Raw genomic sequence first — 27,880 nt, forward strand, 5'->3', positions numbered from 1 at the left:
AGTAAATGCAGTAAGTTCACCAAAAGTGGATTTTAAAAGATTTTTTTTAACAATTTGCATTAGCAGGACTGTATTAATATGTCAGATATTTATACTAACAAGTTCTTGAGTCACAAAATACTACTAAATTGGAACCTAATAGAAAAATACTGTCTGTCTGTCTGCCTCTCTGTGTGTCTGTCTGTTTGTATGTCTGTCTCTCTCTCTTTCACTGACACACACACACGGCATCGTGTTCACATGGATGTAAACTTGATGCATCTGATCCTAGGCATTATAGTTTTAGTTCATCTAAGTAAAATATTTAATCACTGAATGTACTCAATGACTCATTAAGTAGTTGGTGCTATGAATTTATGTCTGAATTATACAAACAGGAAGAATAGAACATAGAAAAACCCATGCCAGCATGGAAAGTGGACGTTAAACGATGATGATAATGATGATGATGATGTGAATAAACAAGTGTTACATTTGATAGAGTAATCCGAATGCTAAAGGGCTAAATCTTTGATTATACATTCGAATTTTTCTATTAAATGGACAATACAGCTGTGGCTGTGTGGTTAGAAGTTTGGCTCCCAATCACATGGTTCTGGGTTCACTCCCACATTGTGGTACTTTGGGTAAGTGTCTTCTATTATAGTGTCGGGGCCAATCAAAGTCTTGTCAGTGGATTTGGCTGACAGAAACTGAAAAAAGCCTGTCATATATATATGCGTGTGTGTGTGTATCTTTATGTCTGTGTTTGTCCCCCACCACCACTTGCTAACTGGTGTTGTTGTGTTTACGTCTCCATAACTTAGCAGTTTTGACAAAAGAAACCGTTGGAATAAATACCAGACTTTAAAAAAAACAAAAAAACGTACAGGGGTTGATTCATCTAACTAAAAATTCTTCAAGGCGTTGCCCCAGTATGGCTGCGGTTTAATGACTGAACTGAGTAAGATATAAAGGGAAATATAAAAGAATACATGAAACAGATTCCTGTAATTCCCATGTAATGTCAGCTTCAACTAAAACATGTTTAATGTTTTATCTTCAGCCCTGTATCTCCATAGCTTTGTCACTTTTCACATAAAGTAGTAAATATGTAGGTGTAGTTAGCATAAAACATATTTGATGGATTCCCAGAAAGGTCATTGTTTTTAGGAAAGGAAGGCAGTGTGTAAGGATGGTTGGCAGGGTGGGGGTTAGTAAAAGTGGGCAGTTGAGCATACTGGAATAACCAGCCTTCAAAATGTAAACCAGTTTATCAGACAGCAAGGTTTCCAAAGTAATGCAGCACAGCAGAGACCAATAAATCAAGCCAATGATCAATAGCAAATAAAACTCAGAATCCAAATTAATTAGCTCTGGTCTGTGTCGACAAAAATCATTTAATAAAGCTTGGAAATTTTAATAAATTAATATTCTTTTCTACTCTAGGCACAAGGCCTGAAATTTTTGGGAAGGTGGGGCCAGTTGATTAGATTGACCTCAGTACACACCTGGTATTTAATTTATTGACCCTGAAAGGATGAAAGACAAAATTGACCTTGGTGTAATTTGAACTCAGAACCTAAAGACAGATGAAATATCGCTAAGCATTTCTCCTAGAGTGCTAGTGATTCTGCCAGCTTGCTGCTTTTTATTCGTTTCTAATCTAGGCACAAGGCCCAAAATTTTGGGGGAGGGGACCAGTTGATTAGATTGACCCCAGTACACAACTGGTACTTAATTTACTGACCCTGAAAGGATGAAAGGCAAAGTCGACCTTGGTGGAATTTGAACTCAGAATGTAAAGACAGATGAAATACCGCTAAGCATTTTGGCCGGCGTGCTAATGTTTCTGCCAGCTTGCCACCATAATTGGAATTAGATAATTCTTTTCTACTCTAGTCACAAGGCCCGAAATTTTTGGGGAGGAGGCCAGTTAATTAGATCGATCCCAGTGCGCAACTGGAACTTAATTTATCGACCCTGAAAGGATGATAAGCAAAGTCGACCTCAGCAGAATTTGAACTCAGAACATAAAGACAGACAGAATACCGCTAAGCATTTCACCCAGTGTGCTAACGTTTCTGCCAGCTCGCCGCCTTTTTAATAAATGAATATTGTGTAGGTGGATGGGAATGCTGATGTTTTGAATAATAATGCTTTCTTGAAGTGAGAAATTTCAAAGTGTATAAAATAGTACTAAGCAAAAAAGAAGCTTGAAGGATCTGGGAGAGAGGGAGTGAGAAGGTTCAGGTGTGGCTTTGTGGTTAAGAGGTTTGCTTCCCAACCACATGGTTTCCAGTTCAGTCCTACTGCTATAGTCTTTGACCAACCAAAGATTTGTGGGTAAATCTGGTAGACAGAAACTAAAAGAAGCACATCGTGTGTGTGTGTTTGTCCTGCACCACCACTTGACAACTGGTGCTGCTTTAGAAAATTACTATTTTTAAATCTCTTTGTTTACATCCCTGTGACTTAGCAGGTCAAAGCACCATCCGAACGTAGCTGATGCCAGCGCCACCTTGACTTGCTTCCGTGCTGGTGGCATGTAAAAAGCACCAACCGATCATGGCCATTGCCAGCCTCGCCTGGCACCTGCATTGGTGGCACGTAAAAAGCACCCACTACACTCACGGAGTGGTTGGCGTTAGGAAGGGCATCCAGCTGTAGAAACACTGCCAGATCAGACTGGAGCCTGGTGCAGCCTTCTGGCTTCCCAGACCCCGGTCAAACCGTCCAACCCATGCTAGCATGGAAATCGGACATTAAACGATGATGATGATGATGATATATATATATATGTGTGTGTGTGTGTGTATGATGAGCTTCCTTCAGTTTCCAGCTATGAAATCCACTCACAAGGCTTTAGTTGGGCCACAGCTATAGCATCAGGCTTAATTTAATTTAAACAGTCAGTTAGGGGCTAACTTACTAACTTCAGACTCAAGTCTCTCTCCAGCTTATCATCATTCCGATTGCTACCTTTGTTTTAATGTCCACTTTTCCATGTTTGCATGTCTTGACCAGAATTTTATTTAGGCAAATTTTCTATGACTGGATGCCCTTGCTAGTGACACCTGTTGCCAGTGACATCTCTCTTGTATTAACACAAACTACAATGACAAACTAAGACTACTGTATTTTCTGGCATACAAATCAACATAGTATATAATGTTAACATGTAGTGTAAACATTCAAACATCGTCACTATCTTTCCAAATCCTTCTGCATTTCCCATGGAATTTTTGGTCCTCCAAAGTCGTCTGGGTGCATAAGTCAACCTACGTCTCTTGGCTACAAATTTTAACCTTAAAAAAATTTGACTTTTATGTTGGAAAATACAGTTAGCGATAACCTTACTGCTGTTGTTGCTTAAGTTACATTGAGTTTCCTGTGACTTAAGTAATTTTAGAACTTGAATCTTCAGTTACGAGAGAGAGAGAAATAGAATGAGAGAAACACATGTACACAACAAAAGTCTCTTTGACAACATTCCGTGGATTTGGTCATCAAGAACAGAGACAAGATCTCACAAAGCTCCCATTAAAAACACCGAGCACGTGGCTTAAAATATTGCGTGCTTTTCTTTTTTTAAATAAAAATTCTTTCCTATGACTAACTTAACAGTTTATTAATTTGTATAAATTTACTCTAAACTATTTGTTGTTGATTTTTATTTTTTCTGATTCATTTCTATAAACATTGAAAATGTAAATATCACAAAATATTCTCTTTATTTTATTTATGACAAAGCATCATCACAATTCTATTTTGAATCTGTTACATTCTATTGCCTTGTGTTGTATTATTGTATTGCTTCATTCATTGAAATCAAGATCTCTCAATTCACCATAACATTCTATGTATGACTGTATGTGTGTATATTTACAAGCACAGTGTGTGTGTGTGTGTGTGTGTATGTGTGTTGCATGTAAGTGTTTGTATGTGCTTAATTTGTATTCCTCACAAACATCACTCCTCACACAGACATAGACCTCGGAGTAACGGAACCCTCACATTAAAACAATGTCGTCAACTTTATAGAGTTAGCACCAATAATATATTCAGTGCATAGCCTCAAGGAGTATGTTTGTACTATGAATGTCAGTTACCCTGACGTCTGCCACAGACTCAGCCAGTCTCTCAACTGCAGTTTCTGTTGCCAATTAATGCGGTAAATATACTTGATACTGTATTTTTTCAGGACTTTTAAAAATTTTATCTAATCGCAGATGCTCGATAACAGACAGTATTATTTTTCAAAACCCTATCTCGCAAAAGCACTCAGGTTCAAATCTGCTCTCTCTTTTAGATACACACATGCCATCACTATCATCATCATTTTAATGTCCACTTTTCGATGCTTGCATGGGTCAAATGGAATTTGTTGAGGCAGATTTTCTAGCCCTTCCTGTTACCACCCTTCATCTGTCTCCAAGCGAGGTAATATTTCCCCATTGACAGACATGTTTTACTTGGAATCTTGGAAATGAAGGGTACCACTTAAATGACAGTGGCACTCATTTACAACAATTACACCAGGTCAAGACAAAGATGCTAACTCAACACATACAAACACATGCATACACACAAACACACACACACACACACACACACACTCTCTCTCTCTCTCTCTCATTCGCACACACACACGTGGTGAGCTTCTTTTAGTTTCCATCTATGAAAGCCATTCACAAAGCTTTAGTTGGGTCAGAGCTATGGCAGAAGACATTTGTCCAAAGTGCTGCATGGGGGGAATGAACCTGGAAACAAGTGGTTGGGAAGCAAGCTTCTTAATCACACAGTCACACCTGCACCTATTACACTCACACTTGCATACACACATATGCATATATATAATGCGGTCAATGCCAGTGCTGCCTGACTGGCTCCTATGCTGGTGGCACATAAAAAGCACTATTCAAGTGTGACAGATGCCAGTGCCATTTGACTGGCTCTCATGCCAGTGGCACGTAAAAAGCATCCACCACACTCTTGGAGTGGATGATGTTAGGAAGGGCATCCAACTGTAGAAACTTTGCCAAATCAGATTGCTGCATGGTACAGCCTCCTGGCTTGCCAGTCCCCAGTCAAACTGTCCAACCCATACCAGCATGGAAAGTGGAGTAGATGTTAAATGAATGTTGATGATGATGATGATGATATATTTATATATATATGCATGAGGACTTGGAAATTTCTTGTTTGATACGTAGGTGTGCATTTAGCCTGTCAGGGTGGGTTATACTCTAGTCTGTGGTGAAGGCAACTTACCCAGAAGATTGAGAACTCTAACAGAGTTATGTTATTCATTAAGTTTGTGACAAACATTGACACCAACTTTCTGCTATTGGCGTTTCCAAATGTTAGTGGCTATAATATTGGCTGTTAGACCCTCATACATTGAAACTGATTGGAGAATCAGGAGAATAAGAGAATACATACATAAAACATTCAAATCTGCACATGCACTGACTTTAAATACTGTACACATTCACACAAACATGTACAAATACCCTGTTGATGTTGTTGAAAATTCCAATGAAGGAGCCTTAAATCTAGGTTAGAAACCTGGCAAGAAATCTTGAAATAAAACTGAATAACATACATACATACACACGTACATGTACATATATACATACATACTTACTACTATCAGTTGTGTCCTCAAAAATAGAAAACATACATTGATTACAGTCAAATTGTGTATTTTAGGTCAAACCAGTAACTATTTTCATGCTTATGGGAAAACATCTAATAATATGAATATTTTATGTAATGTCTGTCATATTACTTGATATACATTTTCAGTTCTCACTATCTCTTTCTGTATTATCTTGTTTTTTACTTTAAATTAATAGCGATCGTTTTATTCCGTTTCATTTGCTTCACTTGGCTTAACTGCTGATGTAATGACATTGCATTATAATTAGACAACCAGGTCAGGTATACTTTTAAGCAATCTTCAGTGAATTCACTACCTCTTCCATCTGATATGAACTGAACATTCAATTTTTTTAATTCTGAGAAACTAAGATTCTGAATCATAACTCTGAGCACCTTTTCAAACTCCACCTGTCTAACATCCATGAACATGTTTACAAAGTCAGAAAAGAGCACATCTTCCATGACTTTCGGAAGAATTTTTTCATGCTAAGAGTTGCTGAAGTATGGAACAAACTGCCAGCATCAGTTGTTAGTTGTCGGAGCACTGCATCCTTCAAAACTTCCATGCTTCTTGAGATTTGCCTACACTACACCTGATTTTTCTCCTCTCCATACACACGCAAGCATGTATCTGACTCATACACTGTTCACTTTCCAGACTATTGTACATTACTGTATATGCTATTTATACACTTTTGACAAGTTGTGGTGCACCTGAGCACTGTATACATTAATTTCATTATATTATATTATATTTTAAAATTTCTAATTAGAAGATTTTTACTTGACACAATCCCCATCCACTGAGTCAAACACCTTATGGAGGTTGATGTAGGTTGCAAGCAGCCCATGCTGAAAGCTCTGCTTGCATTCAATGAGTACACAAAGAGCCAGGATCCTGTCAGTAGTTGAACTCTTTGGCATGAACCCTTGAGATGTGTCCTGTTACCTGTATGATTCAAGAGTGCCAGCCCAGGCTGTTTGACCATGTTGCTTGATTTTGTGAGTTAGACCCTGTTTACCATGTTGTCTTCACTGAGGATCTGGCTGAGTTGATGGCTCATGTTGGTTGACTACATGCTACATAGTCACAGTAGATGAGGAGGCATCTTGCAGAAATGAGGACTGGTTGAGACTTTGCTTGATGGGTCACCCGGGAGGATCCAGGGATATACTGACAAAGGGTGAATGCAAGTGTTTTCGACGATAGCCCTGGGCCAACAAATGTTATGTGAGTGAATTTGGTTGACTGTAACTACAAGAAACCCATTGGTAAATGATGACGATAATGTTGATATTAACTCTTCATCATCATCATCATTTAACATTCGCTTTCTATGCTAGCATGGGTTGGATGATTTGACTTGAGGACTGGCGAACCAGATGGCTGCACCAGGCTCCAGTCTGATCTGGCAGAGTTTCTACAGCTGGATGCCCTTCCTAATGCTAACCACTCAGAGAGTGTAGCTACTAATTTCAATTAATTAATTTTTCAAACATTAAAGCAAGAGACCATTAAGCAGGGTGTTGCTATCATCATCATCATCATGTCTGCTTTTTCCATGCCACAATGGAAAAAAGATTTGAGGTACTGTTGTTCAGCTGGACATCCTTCCTGATGCCAACCATTTCATGTTTTCAGTTAAATACTTTGTTTCAATGGCTTTCAGATGTTTTTACTTATGGAGGACATAAGTGACATCTCTGTCATCTCTGTCTAAGCAGCCTCAATGAAAAGACACACACGCACACACTCTCTCTCTTTCTCTCTCACTTTTGAAGCTACACAGCCATGCTTGTTGTCCAACATATAATGATTCATCATTTAACATTCACTTTTCCATGCTTGCGTGAGTCAGATGAGAATTGTTTGGGTGGATTTTCTATGACTAATCCTCACTTGCCAACCCTCAATTGTTTCCAAGCAAACTTGTATTTCCTATGGCCAGACATGTTTTCACAGAAGACAGAAAACAATCATTACATGCGCGACAATAATGCTCATTTATAACCACTATGTCAAGACAAGGGTACACACACACACACACACACACACACACACGTATGTATATTGAACTGAATTCTTTCATGTTTTGCTCTACCATGCAAAGGGCTTTGGTCCATCTGGGGCTATAGCGGAAGACAGCTTCCCAAGTTGCTGTCCTGTAGAACTGAACCCAAGTCCTCGTGTATGGGAAGCAAGTGCCTTAATCACACACCCATGCTTGTATCTAAATGTGGGTGTATATATTTATGTGTGAGTGTGTGTGAATGTGGCCAGACCCCCTTAGAGTGTGTGAATTTAAGGGCCAAAACACTTGCCTGAGGGGAGTTGCTTCTCTGAAGACCTTCTGCTGTTCAGCTGTCTTGAGAGAGAGAGTTTCTTATCACTATGTGTGTGTGTGTATATATATATATATAAATGTATGTATATTTTTTTTAAAGCGTACAAGTAAGGAAAAAAATAAATAGTTACCAGGGTAGCAAAAATTCACATATATAATTAAAAAGTAATGCCATAATACATTATGGAGGATATATCATAAACAATAATTATTTATGAATATATCGATGGCCAAACATGTTATCATAAAATATATAGAAGCAAAACGTTTATAATTTTGAACAAGTCACAATTATAACTAAGAGAGTTTTAAAAACCCTTACACGTATTATATATGAGGGGGTGCTGAAAAGTTCCTGGCTTTGGGTGAAAGAAAATACAGGAGAGTCAGTTAATTATGATTTTACGCATCGTACTCCCCTTTCAGATTCGCACATTCATTGCAAGGGTATTTCAGTTTTCCTAAGCCCTGTAAAAGAAGTTGGAACGTTGGGCCTCCAACCAGGCTTTTCACAACACCCTTAAAGCCAAGAACTTTTCAGCAACCACTCACTCGTTTATATGTTTGTGTGTGCATATGTTTGTATGTATTTGCATGTATGCATTCATATCTATAGTCTATCATTATCCTTTTCTTTTTTCTTTTTACAGTGAGGAAGAAAAGGATGGAATTGTTTGTCTGTGGGAAGGATACTATGGAGACATACGACTGCAAACGTTCGACATATTTTCCAACAAGGTCATCAAGAGAGTATCCCTTGGTTTTGACCATAGTCTTTTCATCAGCCAAGAAGCTGAGGTGTTTGCTTTGGGCAGTAATAGCCATTGTCAATTGGGACTCAATGGGTTGACAAAAACCTCAATCACTACCCCACAAATATTGGAAATATTCAATGGTGAGTAATTATTTTTACAGACGTTTATGTATTGATTTCATATCCAGGCACAATAAGCTACAGATTTATTTGGAAGAAGGAATCGGATGTGTGTCATTCATGCCTTTCTCGGCAGTGTTAGTGCTATTACATGAGCACATGGCACGGCTCTGTGGTTAAGAACTTTGCTTTGTAAACATCAGCCAAGTGGTTTCATGTTTGGTGCACAAGTGCTGTAGGTGTGTGTCTTTTACCACATCTTTGGGTTGACCAGCATATTCTGAGTGAAACAGATGGAAACTGTGTGGAAACCTCTCATATATACACAGACATCTCAAAAGTAGACAGACACCACCATTTTTGAAAGGTCTATTTCTAGAAATAAAATAATGTCATTTAATACATTTAAGTACTTAATCTAGTACTTAATAGACATGCCTTGTGTAGTTTTTTTATGTGTCTGCACTGTATGTGTGTGTGTGTGTGCGCATGTGAGTGTGGCCAAGCCCCCTTAGAGTGTGAGAATTTAAGGGCCAAAACACTTGCCTGAACGAGTTGCTTTTCTAAAGACCTTCTGCTGTTCAGCTGTCTTGAGAGTTTCTTATCACTTATCTGTCTGCACTGTATAATGAGGGACATCTATTTACTTTTGAGATGTCTGTGTATATTGTTGAGCAATATATTCCTCATTATGGCATAATGTTACCAATGGTTTCACTCCATCTATTGCATTTGGCAATACTGACAATTTCTCACACATGCTGACCAGAAGCACATGGCCTCTTTTGTGTTGAAGGTAAATATACAGCCCTGGTTCACATGAACTAGAACAGTGGTTCCCAACTTGGGGTCCCGCAAAGGTAGTACTGGGGGTCTGTGAACTAAATTCAAAATTTCATTCACATATATATATATAAGGATAGGCATATTAAAAGGAGTCCATGGGAGAACACATTTAAATAAAAGGGTTGGAAACCACTGAAAAGGTTGGGAACCGCTGAACCAGAATAAAAAAGTGGTGAACACTTAGGATATTTTCTGGGAGGGAAAGAAAAGCCGTCTCTCATGGAATGATATCAGCTGTGACTGAAGAGTTTCAGGTGTGCATGTGTACTTTTTTGGGTTTTTTTCTCTTTTCTTAAAAAGGAGACAACTAAATTGCCAAAAGGAATTTTCTTTCAGGAGGACAGCAGTGAAATATTTCGCTTAAAAAAAAAATTATGTGGGTATGCACTTGCACACATACACATGAACACATACAAACACACTATGTTGTTTAGGAAAGCATAACAAATAATATGCATATAATAAATTAATTTGTGGAGGCGCGTGGCTTAGTGGTTAGGGTGTTAGCACCATGATTGTAAGATTGTGGTTTTGATTCCTGGACCGGGCGACGTGTTGTGTTCTTGAGCAAAACACTTCGCTTCATTTTGCTCCAGTCCACTCAGCTGGCAAAAATGAGTAACACTGCAATGGACTGGTGTCCCATCCAGCTGGGGAACACATACACCATAGAAACTGGAAAACCGGGCCCATGAGCCTGGCTAGGCTTTAAAAGGGCACATTTATATATTTATTTATAATAAATTAATTTACCATGACCTCTTGTAAAAACGTCTGTGTTAAATGTCTTTAAAAACACATTTAATCAGACTGGATATCCTTGTGTAACGTAATTTATTGTATTTTCTGTTTCAGGAAAGGAGATAACAGAAGTGGCATGTGGAAAACAGTACAGTGCTGCTGTGTCTTCCTCTGGAGATGTTTTTACTTGGGGTGATTCCACAAAAGACCAGTGTGGTTTGGGACGTTCTGAGATAATTTCTAACCCTGAGCAAGTCACATTTCGTTTGACAGAAGATAAATGTAAACATGGGATTCCAATGCCTGAAGAAAAGATCCTGATACGTCAGGTAGCCTGTGGTGAGACCCACACATTGGCTATTTCCTGCAGGGGTGAGTTATGGGTCTGGGGTAGTGGAATGGGACTTGGATTAGGAGAACAAACAACTTCTCCTGTACCAGAAAGAGTGGAAGATCTTTTAGAATACAATGTACTTGATGTCTCATGTGGTCTGTCACATAGTATAGCTTTGGTTGAAAAACAAGGAGCCATTGGTACACCTAAAAAGATGAGTTCTGATATGAGATTCCACAAGTATTATCCTCCAACATGTGCCAAGTGTAACCAAGAGATCTATAGCTACATTGAAACTAATGATTTGTGTATTATAAGTGATGAACACACTTGCTGTAAGAAACCTGACAACAAAGCACCGATAACGAGATCTGAATCTTTAAAGAATGAGTCATTATCAAACTCTGCCCCATGTCTAACAAAAGAAACAGACAGCAGTTCTGCCTATGAATCCTCTCAACTGACATCAGAATCAACTGAACCTTCTGAAATAAATTCTAGCAATGGAATTACAGGTGGCAAAAGTCAATCTTGTAGCAATATTAATAAACCTTTTGTTTCTTCACAAGAACCTGAAGAAAAACATACTACAGATTTGAAAACTGGAGAAAATCAGTCCCAAAATGGGCAAATTGTGAACTTAACTACAAAAGATGAAGTCATCCAAACTTCACAATCAGAAGAGAAAAGTGCTTGTGAGACAAAGGCTGCTGATAGTTCTTGTCCTACAAATTCTGTAGCAGAATGTGATAATAAATTAAAACCTCGACTAACAAATGATGCGATTCAAGCAACTCTGGACAATAACATGGAAAGCGAAGCAAATGGAAATACAATTCCAAACACTGCTAATTCTGAAGAATTTCAAGAACATTCTAAGGAAAATAATTCAGTTCAGAAAATCGTTGATTCTTCAGACAACTCAGAGACTCCTGTGAAAAATTCCGTTGACTCTAAAGGAGATTTGGCTGATGATGCAGATTGCAATAATAGTCACAGTTCACAACCTTCAACAACTGTTAGTATGGAAAATATAGTTCAAAAATCTCATATTTTGGATGAAGATGAAGCTCGGGAGTTCCTCGCCAAACAACTCTGCAACCGAGAAGATTCTGATACAGATTTGGGTTGTCAACATCCTATTAAAAGTCGGTTGGAAAACTTACTTATTTCAGTTCCAGAAACTTCTGTGGCTGTCGTTCAACAGGTCACTGATTTAACCCATCGGGCAATCAGCACATTCCGATCATCAGTTGGCAGCATGGCAGATTCCTTTGGTTTTGTCTCTGGTCAGGGTATAGAATTAGATGGTCTTTCAAAGTCTAGCAGCATTGATTCCAATTTACAGTCAGACACTGACTCGCCAAACTTATCCCGTCGTGACTCTGTCTTTACATATGATACTTCAGTAAGTGAGGATTTGTGGAGAAGAAGATCTGGCAGTACCGATGATATTCTTTTGAGTGAGAGGTCCGATTCACATTCTTCCCTCAGAGCCCTTTGGAGACGATCCAAGAGGCTTGAAAAAGACCGACAGACACATAAAAAAGATGAGAAAAGTAAGTCAGAGTTTTACTGTCACTTGTTTCTTAGAATTTTTCCTGTTTTTTTTCACTTATGATTTAGTCAAATCTCCATTCTTTTTCTTTCTCCTTTATACAGTAATCCCTTGCCATATTGCGGTTCATTATTTAAGCTTACACCCCCATTGTATCTTTTTATCTTATTTAAAGCAGATACATTTTTAAACAGGGATGGGGAAACTTTTTAGTGTGTTGGGCAAAAATTTCCTAAGCAAAAGAGTTCTAACTCTTATATCTGCGTAAATCTTGTATATATCTATGTATGATTTGATATACATTAATAAAGATAGGTTTAACACAGTAAATTAATGTGTAATATCTTCATTTACGCCATCACTGAATTTAGGACGCTTATATCACTTATGAGGTATTCTATATTTTTCAGCTAGAGTGTAGTTGGGTCTCAAGGGGGTGGTACAAACCTAGCAATATGTGTTTTCTGCTGAAAACAAAATTTCCATTCAAATGGCAATTACTGGATGATTTCTGACCATTTTAAATTGTAGTGGAAACGCAACCTATGTCACAAATAGGTATACGAATATTGTATAAATTTTGATTGAAAAATTTACTATATTTTGTACATATGAGTATATCAGCCTGTGGACACAATAAAATGGGCTTGCAGGCGCAATTCCCCACCCCTGTTTTAAAAGAAAGCCACTTATAGGTGTAAGCTTAGCTGTGTGGTAAGAAGTTTGCTTCCCAGTCACATGGTTCCAATTTCAGTCTCAGCATGGCACCTTGGGTAAGCGTCTTTTACTAAAGCCTTGGGTTGACGGAAACCTTGTATGTGGATTTAGCAAATGGAAACTGAAAGATGTTCACACGTGTGTGTTTGTGTTTGTCTCCACCACCACCACTTGACAACTGGTGTTGATGTATTTACATCCCCGTAACTTAGCAGTCCAGCAAAAGAGACTGATAGAATACCAACTAGACTTTAAAAAAAAATGTACTGGAGTCAATTCATTTAACTAAAATTCTTCAAGGCAGTGCCCCAGCATGGCCACAGTCTTATGACTGAAACAAGCAAGAGATGACTTGTTTTAGTTTCTGTTGTTAGCCTCTGTTGACTTACCACATGATTTGCCATGTAGTTTCTGTGCATTACAAACATGTATTTTCATCCCTGAATTTAGAATTTCCTTAATTTTTGTCATACTTGTATGATTTGGGAGTTCCAGCTCAGATTATTTGGTCATGTTGCTTGATTTTCTGAGTTAGACCCTGCTTACCATGTTCTCTTCATTGAGGATCCAACTGGGTTGTCGGCTCATGTTGGTCAACCACATGCCACATGTTTATGGCAGATGAGGAGGGATCTCACAGCGATGGGGACTGACTAGGATTTTGCTCAATGGGCTGCTCCGAGTGAAGGGGAGAGAGATAGTGACATTACACATACAATGTGTTGATGCACACACATAAATAGAGAAAGAAGCAGGGTGAGAGAGAGAGAGAGAGAGAGAGGGAGAGAGAGAGAGATTACACATGCATATAGGTGCAGGAGTGGCTGTGTGGTAAGTAGCTTACTTACAAATCACATGGTTCCAGGTTCAGTTCCACTGCGTGGAACCTTGGGCAAGTGTCTTCTGCTCTAGCCTTGGGCCAACTAAAGCCTTGCGAGGTGATTTGGTAGATGGAAACTGAAAGAAGCTCATTGTGTGTATATATATATATATATATATATATATATATATATATATATATATATGTTTGTGTGTGTATATATTTATATTTGTGTGCCTGCGTTTGCCCCCTAACATCATTTGACAACCAATGCTGGTGCGTTTATGTCCCTGTAACTTAGCAGTTCGGTGAAAGAGACCGGTAGAATAAGTACTAGGCTTACAATGAATAAGTTCTGGGGTTGATTTGCTCGACTAAAGGTGGTGCGCCAGCATGGCTGCAGTCAAATGACTGAAGCAAGTAAAAGAATAAAAGAATAAAGAGAGATTACACATACATATAGACGGATTTAAATTGAGGGAGATAGTGAGGGAAGGAAGAATGAGGGATACATTAAAAAATCCAATGTTAGTGAGGTCAGCGTTGAATCAGCATCACTGAATAAGTGGTGCCGAAACAGCTGTACCAAAATGTCTTCAGCCCTGCTTCAGTAACTTGAGTTACAGGAAAATCAAGAATTTTTTTTTTCTTTTTTCTTAAGAATATCAAAATTGTTGTTTTATTATAGAAAGAAAAAAAAAGAAAAAAGTATAAAAGATCAAATTATCAAGACCCCCCCCCCCCCCCTCCCCGACACTCACTGCAACAGCCACTCCAGTTTTAAGTTTGAAATTGTGTCAGTTTGTTTGTTTGATATTGAGCATGTTTTTTTTTTGCAACAAAAAAAAATTAAAACAAATAAATTAATAAAAAAAATAATAAATGTTTTTACATAAAGCAACAATGGAAATTTTAACGAGTCAAGTTCTCACATTATCATTTGTGTAACAATTAAGTTTTCACTTGAGATTTTAATTTAAATATGAAATGAGCAGAGCAGATAAACAACTTGAGACGAGAAGTTGTCTTGAGGAAGTTGTTATCGAAACAGTTCACAACAACATTATGTCATATCTCACATGCAACATAGCTTCTCGTATTTTAGTAACATTCTGAGTTCATGTCTAACTAAGTGAAAGGCTTAGATCTAATTCTGTGGTATTAAACAGTCCAGCCTATACCTACATGGAATCCTCTTTATTTAATGTCCATTTTCCATGCTGGTATGGGTTGGATGGTTTGATAGGAGCTGGGAACCCTGAGAGTTGCATCAGGTTCCAGTTGGCTGTTTTGGCATAGTTTCTGTGGCTGGATTCTCTTCTTAATGACAACAACATCAACATCATCATCGTTTAATGTCTGCTTTCCATGCTAGCATTGGTTGGACGATTTGACTGAGAACTGGCGAAACAGATGGCTGCATCAGGCTCCAATCTGATCTCGCATAGTTTCTACAGCTGGATGCCCTTCCTAATGCCAACCACTCCAAGAGTGTAGTGGGTGCTTTTACGTGCCACTCAGGCAGTACTGGCAGCGGCCATGCTCAAATGGTGTTTTTTACATGACACCTGCACAGGAACCAGTCCAGCGGCACTGGCAACAACCTTGCTCAAATGTTTTTTGATCTGCCACTGGCACAAGTGACAGTAAGGCAACGCTGGTAATGATCACGCTTGAATGGTGCTTTTTACATGCCACCAGCATGGAAGCCAGTTAGCCACTCTGGTAACAATCAGACTAGGATGGTGCTCTTAGTGCTCCACTAGCATGGATGCCAGTCATCGAATTTGATTTCGATTTCCACTTTACAAAATGTACTTGGTGAGGTACTTTTTATGTGACACCAGCACAATTGCTTTTACATGACACCAGCACAGAACACTTTATGTGGAATCAGCACCAGTGGGGGTCACCAAGTAGCTTACAAGGCAGAGATCTCTCGGAAGGGAGATGATGAGAAACAAATAAGAGTGAGGACTTTCTCTTCACTTGGTTATGGTGCCAGACTATTATAGTCTTCCCTGATAAACAAATCAATAGTTTATAACAATTGGTTAAATTATTGAATCTCCCCCACCACTGTCCATTCTTCTGTTTCCTATCCTCTCTCTTCCTATCTCTCTCTGCTTTCCTCTCCCTTTCTCTCTCAATCTTTCTCACTCTCTTTCTCTCATTTCTAATATTTTATGAAAACATATCTGGTCACAGGGAAATATTAATATGGTTGGAAACTGGTAAGAATTGGCAATGGGAAGGGCATCCAGCCTTTGAAAATCTGCTTCAGTGAATTCAATCTGATCTACACAAGCATGGAAAAGTGGAGATTAAATGATGATGACGATATGAGAAATATGGATCAAGTTATGTTCATTCTATCTGCCACCATATTTTTATACAGAGTTTATTATCAGAAAATTGATTCTACTTTTTTTTTCTCAATTTATCTATTCCAGGTGTCAGTCAATGTTCCAGTATTGAACCACTGCCTTATTTCGAAACAGAGGTCTGGTGTTGGGGTAAAAACAGCAAAGGCCAACTTGGGCTTGGAGATGGTATAGAACGGTAAGTAAATTCATGTGTATGTATGTATGTATGCATGTGTGCTTGCACTTTCTTGTTAATTTAGGGAAGCAATTCAAGATCCATGGCTGGCAATGCAAAGCTCTGCTAAACTGCAATGGTTGACTGAGTTTACTAGTAAACAAGGGAACTCGAACATTTTTGCTGTTACTCTTTTACTTGTTTCAGTCATTTGACTGTGACCATGCTGGAGCACCGCCTTTAGTCGAGCAAATCGACCCCAGGACTTATTCTTTGTAAGCCTAGTACTTATTCTATCAGTCTATTTTGCCAAACCACTAAGTTACAGGGACGTAAATACACCAGCATCGGTTGTCAAACACAGACACACAAACACACACACACACACACACACACACACACACACACACACACGACAGGCTTCTTTCAGTTTCCGTCTACCAAATCCACTCACAAGGCTTTGGTCGACCCGAGGCTATAGTAGAAGACACTTGCCCAAAGTGCCACACAATAGGCCTGAACCCGGAACGATGTAGTTCGTAAGCAAGCTACTTACCACACACCCACTCCAGAACATTATTGTCTAATGACATTGAACCTCACCTTCTGATTTGATTACAATAAGCCTCTTTCAATATTACCTGCATAATATGCACTTTCTTCTCCAAAATCAAGTTTTAAATTTGGTTACATTCAGTACATGAGAATAAGCTGCAAAATTTTCCCCACTTTCATTTATTAACAAATTGCACTATAATTTTATAAAGCTTTATTAATTTTTAGGTTATGTTTGGTATTATATATCAGTATCATCATCATCGTTTAACGACTGGGTTGGACAGTTTTGACTGGAGCTGGCAAGCAGATGACTGTGCCAAACTCTACTGTCTGGTTGAATGCCCTTCTTAATGCCAACCACTTTAAAGAGTGTACTGGGTGCATTTCACATGGCACCAGTGCCAGTGAGGTTGAAGCTAGCATGATCCGCTAGATGTGTAATGTCAGTGTGCACACATGACAGCGCCCTGAGAGAAATGTTGGACATAAGAAGCATTGGATGTGGCGTGCAAGAGAGACGTTTACATTGGTATAGACATGTACTACGGATGGATGAGGAGAGCTGTGTGAAGAAGTGCCACTCCCAAATAGTGGAAGGAATCTGGGATAAAGAGAGACCCAGGAAGATATGGGATGAGGTGGTGAAACATAACATGCGAACGTTGGGCCTCACAGAGGAAATGATGAAAGACAGAGACCTCTGGAGACATGCTGTGACTGAGAAGACCCGGCAAATAAAGTGAGCTCACAGCTGTAACCTACACCAGTGTTGCATAACCAGCCAACTCAAAAAGTACCCTTGGATCATAGGGTGACATGCCATGCTTGAGGAGATCTATTGAGTCAAGTACATCAACATCAAAATGAAATCAAATCACAATGAAATGGAAATTGTAGTTGTGGTCCCTGTGCTGGTGACATGTAAAAAGCACCATCCAAACATGGTCAATGCCAGCCCCATTGCCCTGACTGGCGTCTGTGGTGGTGGCACATAAAAAACACCATCTGAATGTGGCTGATGCCAGCACCGCCTTGACTGGCTCCCATGCTGGTGGCATGTAAAAAGCACCCTCCGATCATGGTCAATGCCAGCCCCCTCAGGCCCCTGTGCCAGTTGTACGTAAAAAGCACCCACTACACTCTCGAAGTGGTTGGCGTTAGGAAGGGCATCCAGCTGTAGAAACATTGCCATATCAGACTGGTGCCTGGTGCAGCCTCCTGGCTTTCCAGATCCCAGTCGAACTGTCCAACCTATGCCAGCATGGAAAACAGACGTTAAATGATGATGAAATGATTAGAGTAGATTATGTACTTTTGGACTATAGTAGACAATTCTTGTAGCTATTGTGCAACACTCTGTGTTATGGATAGTGTCTTAGACTTTTAAGACAGTTTAGATCCAACAATCAAGATGTGTGTAACACATAGTAACATGGACTTTTATGGTGACTGTGGTTTTTGATCCAGCTCAGCTATAATCTATGGTAATCCAGACCATCCTCTCTTTTATTCAGACATACTGTATCCGATGGCAATTAAGCTGTATCAGCCCCTTTGCCTTTCCCTTGGATAACATCGGTGGCATGGAGAGGGGTAGCTGCTATGCATGGATGACTGCTGGTCTTCTATAAACAGACTTGTGCCTCAGAGGGTAACTTTCTAGGTGCATCCCATTGTTATTCATAACCAAAGGGAGTCTTTACCTCTTTACTGTATTTGATGGTATAAAAGATGCTCGAGTGTGTTGGATGCACCCCAATTTCAGCAGTATATATTCAGGAAAAACAAAAAGTGTTTAGTTTATTTTAGTATGTAATTTAGGCCCATCTTTGTATATCGGATTAGGACTGATTTTTTTTCAAGACATTTTTGGAGGAAAAAGTATGTCTTATGTACCATCATGTATGGCAATTTACAGAGGACTACATTATCTAATGTGTGTTTCCATTTTAAAGCCAGTTGGGTGTGATTTGAAGGGGATTTGGTTACTATTTATAGCATGTCAAGTGATTTGGTAGGGGCTTGGGCTCCCTTGTTGGCTACCAAATTATAGTTTAATTAAAGTTTGCTCAAGTTTGAGAACAAGCTGCAATGCAGACTAAATTCATTATCTTAAGTAGTTTGAAATTAACATAGAAGTATCATAAATTTTATTTTCATCTTACTGTCATCAAAACTGGAACCAACTGAATCAACCATGTAGATGGAACCAGTAAAGAAGAGCCTCTATACAAACAAATGAAAAAAAATCTTTGGAAGTCAATGAGACACACTTCTGCATATTTGTCTGACCTGCAAGAAATCGCAGCTAAATCTGCCTTAAATCATATCCTACTGTTGAAGAAAAGAAACTGAGACAAAACACATCAGGTGATATAGTTGTTGTAAACACAATGTCTAGAAACACAATATAGTTATAGAAAAATGCTGTCTGAAAAAATGATGGGATAGTCACAGCTGGGATATCTTTGATTAGGGTTGACCTGGAACTAAACAAAAGTGACAACAACAGCAACAACAACAGTTTTATAACTTCCTCTTTTGTGTCTTTGCTTAGTGACTGGGATTCCTCTCTAAAAACAGCTTTTTAGTGAAAATTATGAAATAGTCAGTTTTTTTTTTTATTAAGTGTTATTAAAATGGCTTACCTTGTCTATAAATACATGTAAAAAAAAAAAGCTGGGTGTATATTTCTTTTTTTTTTTCTTTTCACAATTGTCATTGAAATAATTCCTTTTTCCACCCATATTTATTTTTCAACCAACAAGTCCTACAACAATGTGAAACATTAATTTCATTTGTTTCTCACAGTCATTTGCAGTCTCCTCCCTCCTCAACCCCCACCCCCACCCAATAGAGGAGAATATGAAAGTGTGATAGTCACTTATCCATCTCTTTAATTATAAAACAAAACAAAAGACAACGAATTTTCCTTTTATTGCAGTCATAGGTGCAGCTACGGCTGTGCGGTTATGAAGCTTGAATTGCAACCATATGGTTTCAGGTTCAGTCCCACTGCACTGCACCTTAGGCAAGTTTCTTCTACTATAGCTGCTGATTGACCAATGTTTTCTGAGTGAATTTAGTATACTCTCTCTTTACTCTCTCTCTTTTACTTGTTTCAGTCATTTGACTGTGGCCATGCTGGAGCACCACCTTTTCAGTTGAGGGGTCTTGTCTTATGAGTTACTTAGTAACCTGACTAGTGTTGGTGCTGTGTAAAAGGCATCTAGTACATACTGTAAAGTGGTTGGTGTTGGGAAGGGTATCCAGCCATAGAAACCAAAGATGTTTCTTCCTGACCAATATCTCCAATGTAAACTAATTTCCATAGCGGGAACCATTGAAAAGGGGGAGAAAGAGAGACACTATCAACATTGATGTGGTTAGTTATTTTTCACAAGTATTTCAGAATTGCTTCTTCAGAAAATTTCAAGAAAATATTTTTATTGTTGTTGTGTAGTTCTAAATCAGCCGTAGCCATTCCATATTTTGTTTCTAGGTGTAGTGTATTGATGGCTAGATTTTTCAACATGCCCTTTCATTCTTTGTCATTTCTTCAGTGAGAGGTTTCTGGATTTGGGCTGCTATTTCTAACACTTTAAGCAGTCATGTAGAAGCTTCCTCAATAGCTTGTAACAAATATGTATTTCGAGAAAGTTTTTTTTTAAATGTTTCCTACAAAAAAAAAAAGAAAGAATTTATATCATTCATATATTTTGATTCCTTAGTGACAGACCACGCTGTGTCAAGACATTGAATTCTAAAAACTGCACCAAAGTGGTTGCTGGTTCTCAACACTCCTTGGCACTCACAGCCTATTCACAGGTAATATGCTTCTATTTATCATCATCATCATCATTATTATTACTGTTATCTGGCAGTTTGTCTTTATGTTCTGAGTTCAAATTCCGCCAAGGTCGACTTTGGCTTTTGTCCTTTCGGGATTAATGAAATAAGTACCAGTTGAACACTGGGGTTGATGTATTGACTAGTCACCCTCTCCCAAATTTCAGGCCTTGTGCCTATAGTAAAAAGGATTATTATTATTATTATTATTATTATTATTATTATCATCATCATCATTATCATTATTATTATTATTATTATTATTATTATTGTAAAGGTGCTGAGCTGGCAGAATCATTAGCACGCCAGGCAAAATGCTTAGTGGCATTTTGTCCTTTACGTTCTGAGTTCAAATTCTGCCAAGGTTGACTTTGCCTTTTATCCTTTCAGGGTCGATAAAATAAGTACCAGTTGAACACTGGAGTTAATGTAATCAACATAACCCCTCCCCTAAAATTGCTGGCCTTGTGCCAAAATTTAAAGTGATTATTATTATTCATATACTCACAACAGATTAGACTTTTGGGAAAGAAAATTTCCTAACATCAGACTACAACAAGTAACCTTAGATACCAAGAACCCTCCTAAGTGTCTTAGCTGTCCCTAATAACACCGTTTTCTGGAGCTGTATTAAACTGGGTTTTATGCCTGTTTCCTCTATAATTATTATTACCTCCACCTTAGCAAAGGCATAGGTATTGTTTTCAGTCATGTTTGTTTGTCAGTGGACAAGATATCTCAAGAACCACTGGATGGATTCGGATGAAACTTTCAGGGATTTTTGACCTTGTGACTGGTACAAACTAATTAGACTTTGGGATCGATCCGGTACCAGACAAGGATTCTGGATTATTTGTTATATTTACTTTACGTGATTACTATCTTATGTTAACTTTCAAGTCTTTTTCAGTTATCTCTCTTTAGGCTGTAACTATTTTGAATGGTGAATTTGTTAACTTTGGCTTGTATTAGATAAGGATAAATTTTCTACGGCCACCTTAACATGCCATGAATATCATTGGGATCGCTCAGGTACCAGATGAGGATTATAGATTATTTTCCCTGTTTCTTTACTTAATTTTTGAGAGCGGTCTGGTTCATTTTTAGTATTCTCATTTGTGAGAGTAGTCAAGTTTATTTCAGATATTCTCATTTTGAAAATCAACTCTGCCTAATCATTGAGAGAATGTTGGTGTTGCCTTGGCAGAAATTTGCACTGTCTGAGTGGTCTTTTTCTTCTTCTTCTTTCTTTCTTTCTTTCTTTCTTTCTTTCTTTCTTTCTGTCTGTTTGTCTGTCTGTCTGTCTTTCTGTCTTTCTTTCTTTCTGTCTGTCTGTCTGTCTGTCTGTCTGTCTTTCTTTCTTTCTTTCTTTCTTTCTTTTTTTCTTTCTTTCTTTCTTTTTTTCTTTCGTTCGTTCGTTCGTTCGTTCTTCTCTCTCTCTTTCTTTCTTTCTTTCTCTCTCTCTCTCTCTCTCTTCTTCTTTCTTTCTTTCTTTCTCTCTCTTTCTCTCTTCTTTCCTTCCTTCCTTCCTTCCTTTCTTTCTTTCTTTCTTTTTCTTTCTTATTCTGATAACTTGTAAATGTCTCACACCAGAGAGTTTTACTGCTGTTAGGACCTAATCTCTCAGCTTTATCTTTTAGATATGTTTTGTTCATCTAAATTATCAAAGCTTTTATAAAGTATAATTTATTATTGTTGTTGTTGTTGTTTTATTTGTAAATACAGGATTTTACTTGATATGTCACATACACATTAGTTTTTATTTTTCAACCAAACTTAACATAATTGCACAATATTTAAAAGAATTTATTTAGATAATGATTTTCACCATTCACTGAATTTCCCTCTATCCGTCTCACACTTTTATGAACTTACCAACGCATACCACTTCTCTTTAGTATACCTTCTTGTAATTTTAGGTATACCCTGACATAGCTTCTCTACCTCCTCCTTTCTTCCAACTAGCATAATCATGTATCTTTACTTAAAGCCAGACACCTGTCCCCCACCACCACCACCACTGTCATATGAACCTCTTATCACTTGGGTTAAAGCCTGATCCTTCAATAGTACTCCCCTCTTTTTCAGTTGAGGGGGTCTTGTTTTATGAGTTACTTGATGACCTGTTTGGTGCTGGTGCCATGTAAAAAGCACCCAGTACACACTGTAATGTGGTTGGTGTTGGGAAGGGCATCCAGCTACAGAAACCAAAGCAGACGTTGGAGCTTGATGCAGTCCTTTGGCTTGCCAGCTCCTGTTGAACAGTCCAACCCATGCCAGCATGGAAAATGGATATTAATTGGAATTGATGATGATGATTGTATACATTTCAATAATGTGTTTATCATCATCTTCTAATGTCTGTTTTCCTTGCTAGCACTGGTTGGATGGTTTGACAGGAGCTGGCAAGCCAGGAACTGCACCAGACTCCATTCATCTATTTTGGCATAGTTTCTATGTCTGGACGCCCTTCCTAATGCCAACCACTTTACAGAGTGTACTGGGTGTTTTTTTTATATGGCACCAGCATGATGAAATCATGGCTATGTTTATTATATAAACACCTAAAAAATCCATTCCTGAAGCATATGTACAATGGTTATTTAAATAAATTCTTTTAAACATTATGTCATATTATTCTAAGGATTTTTTAAAACTAATTAGCTTGTAAATAAAAATTTTCTTTTCATAATCCATATCATTTCCATATTGAGTTTTTAATTTACAGTTAATTACTTGTGTCTTAAAACAATTTGAAACATTTTTTTCATCAAAAATTACACACACACACACACACACACACACACACACACACACATACATATCTGTTTCTGCACACATGTGGAAACACACAGTGTAGGTCTTAACTATATAGCCATACACATTTTATTACGGAGATGTACTTGCATAGCAAGTGACCTGATCTGAGATCGTATGCTGAAACAAAAACAATTGCAGCATGGAAAGTGTTTATAAGCCATTTAAAAACACACAAAACCCATTAGATTCACTTCAACATTTAAATTTAATTTGCCAAAATATTTTCGTCGCTTTGAGACTGCGACCTGGTCACTGACAAAATTCCGTGCTGTATCCGTGTGTGTTTTTGTGTGTTTTTAAATGGCTTATGAACACCTTCCAATTTTTTCATATACATTTTATAAATCTTAAAACTTATGTTGTAAAATAATGCCCTTTTCATTGTAGGTTTTCTCATGGGGTTTCAATGCTTATGGACAATTAGGGCACACTGAATCTCCAAGTGTTCCATCTCCAGTTAAAGTAAGTTGCTTTTTTTTGCCTTCCTCTTATTTTTATTTGTTTTTTTGTGTGTGTGATAGCAATATCCTTGACCTTAGCTTCATTACAGCAATAAAAAGATAACTGGCCAGCTATTTAAATATAGATTGGTTTGAGATGATTGGACTTGACTACTTGAATGCTAAAGTTTTTATATGGCTGACTGGACATTCAGCTTGTTTTAGCAACAATATGTTTTGGTGTTGGAGGCAAACAGAGAGAGAGAGAGAGAGATAAAAAAAACTATACATTTACAGAGAGATTACACGTACAACACATCGCCCATGACTTTTGGAAACATTTTATTCATCCTCAGAATTCTTGAAGTATGGAATAAACTACCCACATCAGTTGTTAGCTGTTGGGATGCTACATCCTTCAAAACTTCCATGCTTCTTGAAATTTGCCAACAATACGACGACTCATTCACTATTCTGTTCTTTTCCACTCTAGGCACAAGGCCCAAAATTTTGGGGGAAGGGGCCAGTCGATTAGATCAACCCCAGTACGCAACTGGTACTGAATTTCTCGACCCCAAAAGGATGAAAGGCAAAGTCGTCCTTGGCGGAATTTGAAGTCAGAACGTAAAGACAGACGAAATACCGCTAAGCATTTCATCCAGCGTGCTAATATTTCTGCCAGCTCGCCATCGTATTCACTCTCTCTCTCTCTCTCAAACACTTCTGTGCAGAATCATTAGCAAGAGCTGGCAGAATCGTTAGCAAAGGTGGTGAGCTGGCAGAATCGTTGGCATGTCAGGTGAAATGCTTAGCGGTATTTCATCTGCTGTTACATTCTGAGTTCAAATTCTGCTGAGGTTGACTTTGGCTTTCATCCTTTCGGGGTTGATTGAATAAGTACGAGTTACACACTGGAGTTGATGTAATCAACTTAACCCCTTTGTCTGACCTTATTGACCCCTCTGTGTTTAGCCCATTGTGGACAGTAAAGAAATAAATTATTCTATGCACTGTTCATGCACTTTTGGCTACTTTTTCTGATGAACTGTAGAGCACCTGATCACTGTATACAATACATTTATTGTGTATATTATAACTAGATGCTCACACACATAAAGAGAGAGAGAGAGAGAGAGAAACCGTAAAATATCTGGTGTCAAATAACTCAACATGGAATCGGTGATGTTAAATAAGCAGTTCCAAACGACTGTGCCAAAGCCTCTTGTACCTTTATATTGGTGACAGTATTCTCTCTTACTTTCTCCTCCTTACATGCTCTCTCTCTCTCTCTCTCAAACACACCTTCACTCACAATCACACACACACACAGGTATTATATGTCTTTTTGCTGTGGGTCTGTCAGCCTCAGTCTCTTTTTCTATTTTATTTTACTTTACTTTTGTCCTGTTCACAGTGATTTTCTTTGTTAAACAATCTGTGTGAAAGTGCATGGCTTAGTGGTTAAGGTATTTGGCTCAAGATCATAAGGTCGTGAGTTCAATACCCTTTTGCACGTTGTGTCCTTGGGCAAGACATTTTACTTCACACTGCTCCAGTCCACTGAACAAGCAAAAATGAGTAGTATCTGTAATTCAAAGGGTCAGCCTTGTCACATTCTGTGTCACTGAATCTCCTTGAGAACTACAATAAGGGCACATGTGTCTGTGGAATACTCAGCCATGTGCATGTTAATTTCACGAGCAGGCTGTTTGGTTGTGTTTGGTGGCACATAAGAAAACCATCCGAACGTGGCCGTAGCCAGTACCGCATCAACTGGCCTCCGTGCTGTGGGCATGTAACAAACACCATCCGATCGTGGCCGTTCGCCAGCCTCGTCTGGCACCTGTGTCGGTGGCACATAAAAACACCATCCGAGCGTGGCTGTCTGCCAGCCTCGTCTGGCACCTGTGTCGGTGGCACATAAAATCACCCACTACACTCTCGGAGTGGTTGGCGTTTAGGAAGGGCATCCAGCTGTAGAAACACTGCCAGATCTGACTGGCCTGGTGCAGCCTTCGGGCTCGCCAGACCCCAGTTGAACTGTCCAACCCATGCTAGCATGGAAAGCGGACGTTAAACGATGATGATGATGATGATGATGATGATATCAACTGGAATGCTTGTCGTAATCAATGGAGCACCAGTTTAAACACTCTGTACTGATCTTGTATTGAATAATAATAAGTTTTACATTTTACTTATTCAGTTTGTTGCCAACTGCTTGGTATGGGACATTGCTGCTGGAGACAACCATTCTTTATTCCTAACTGATTCCGGAGGTTTTCATCCTGACGTCTACTATTCTGGAAAACAACCCAGGTAAATTTGAATAGATATTTATTAAATACTAATAAATTATGTTTTATCTGAATCATTATTATTTTCTGCAAGGCAGAGGCCTGGCTGTGTGGTTAAGAAGCTTGCTCGCTAATCACATGGACTCAGGTTCAGTTGCATTGCATTGTACCTTGCGCAAGTGTCTGCTACTACATAATCTTGGGCCAACCAATACTTTGTAAGTGAATTTGGTAGATGGAAACCGTGTGGAAGCCTCTGTGTGTGTGCACAGTAGTCGTCCCCACCAGTTGACAACAGCTGTTCATTTGTTTATATTCCTGTAACTTAGCAGTTTAGCAAACAAGATTGATAAAATACATACCAAACTTTAAAAACTAAATACTGTGGGTAGTTTGACTAAAAACCCTTCAAGGTGGTGCTCCAGCATGGCCACTATTGAATAACTGAAACAAATAAAAGATAAATATGAAAGGTTGTTTCTACCATTTCCAGCTTCTGTAATGTTGTACTAAAAGAGACTAGTAAAAAAAAAAATTCAAAAATACTAAATAACTTCATATATTCTTTCTTGAAAGAAATGAAGCTGATATGCTTTGCTGGATGTGCAATGTCAGTGTGCATGTTCGACAGAGTGCAAGCGTCTTGAGAGAAAAGTTAGGCATAAGAAGCATCAGATGTGGTGTGCAAGAGAAACGACTGTGCTGGTATGGTCATGTGATGCACATGGACGAGGACAGCTGTGTAAAGAAGTGCTGATCTCTAACTGTGGAGGGAACCTGTGGTAGAGGTAGACCCAGAAAGACATGGAACAAGGTGGTGAAGCTTGATCTTTGAACTTTGAGCCTCACAGAGGCAATGACTAGTGAGCAAGACCTTTGGCAATGTGCTCTACTTGTGAGGACCCATCAAGCCAAGTGCACCCGTGGTGGTGGCATGTTAGCAACACCTTTTGAGTAGTGGGCATCAGGGAAGCAAAGTGACTGAGTTCCTTTCGATTGTTGAGCCTCACAGAGACAAAGAGGCTGAGTTCCCTTTGAGTGTTGGGCTTCACAAATGCAATGACCGAGACATTATGTCATGCTTGAGAAGACCCATCAAGCTGAGCAAAATCACAGTCGTGAAAGATATCAGTGTTGCACAAATTAACACATAAAAGCACCCTGGTATCACACAGATAGCACCTGTGCCAGTGGCATGTAAAAGCACCCATTACTCTTTTGGAGTGATTGGCATTAGGAAGGGCATCCAGCCATAGAAAACCATGCCAAATCAGACAGGAATCTGGTGCAGTCTTCCAGCATGCCAGCCCGGTCAAACCGTCCAACCCATGCCAGCATGGACAACGGATATTAAATGATGATGATGATGATAGTGATATTTACTTATAAAAGGAACAAGTGTTTTGAAAGCCAAAAGGGCAGAATTCATAATGATATTTCTTTGATTTTTTAAAAATAAATGTTTGAAGAAATCAGGGTCTCATTAATATAACA

General features: G+C 38.6%; 1 protein-coding gene across 4 annotated transcripts in view; it reads left to right on the top strand.

Moving 5' to 3' along the window:
• The window catches only part of LOC115214897 (alsin), a 138,441-nt gene that overhangs the window by 58,314 nt on the left and 52,247 nt on the right, over positions 1–27,880 (top strand). For all 4 annotated transcript variants that reach the window (XM_036505223.1, XM_036505222.1, XM_029783932.2 and 1 more), the window contains exons 2-7: positions 8,642–8,886; positions 10,567–12,345; positions 16,335–16,443; positions 20,712–20,808; positions 24,037–24,111; positions 26,296–26,408. In XM_036505223.1, coding sequence (XP_036361116.1) covers positions 8,642–8,886; positions 10,567–12,345; positions 16,335–16,443; positions 20,712–20,808; positions 24,037–24,111; positions 26,296–26,408 — 2,418 coding nt within the window. The remainder of the gene's footprint in view (positions 1–8,641; positions 8,887–10,566; positions 12,346–16,334; positions 16,444–20,711; positions 20,809–24,036; positions 24,112–26,295; positions 26,409–27,880) is intronic.

Source organism: Octopus sinensis, linkage group LG8 (assembly GCF_006345805.1).
Source record: "Octopus sinensis linkage group LG8, ASM634580v1, whole genome shotgun sequence".
Lineage (NCBI taxonomy): Eukaryota > Metazoa > Mollusca > Cephalopoda > Octopoda > Octopodidae > Octopus > Octopus sinensis.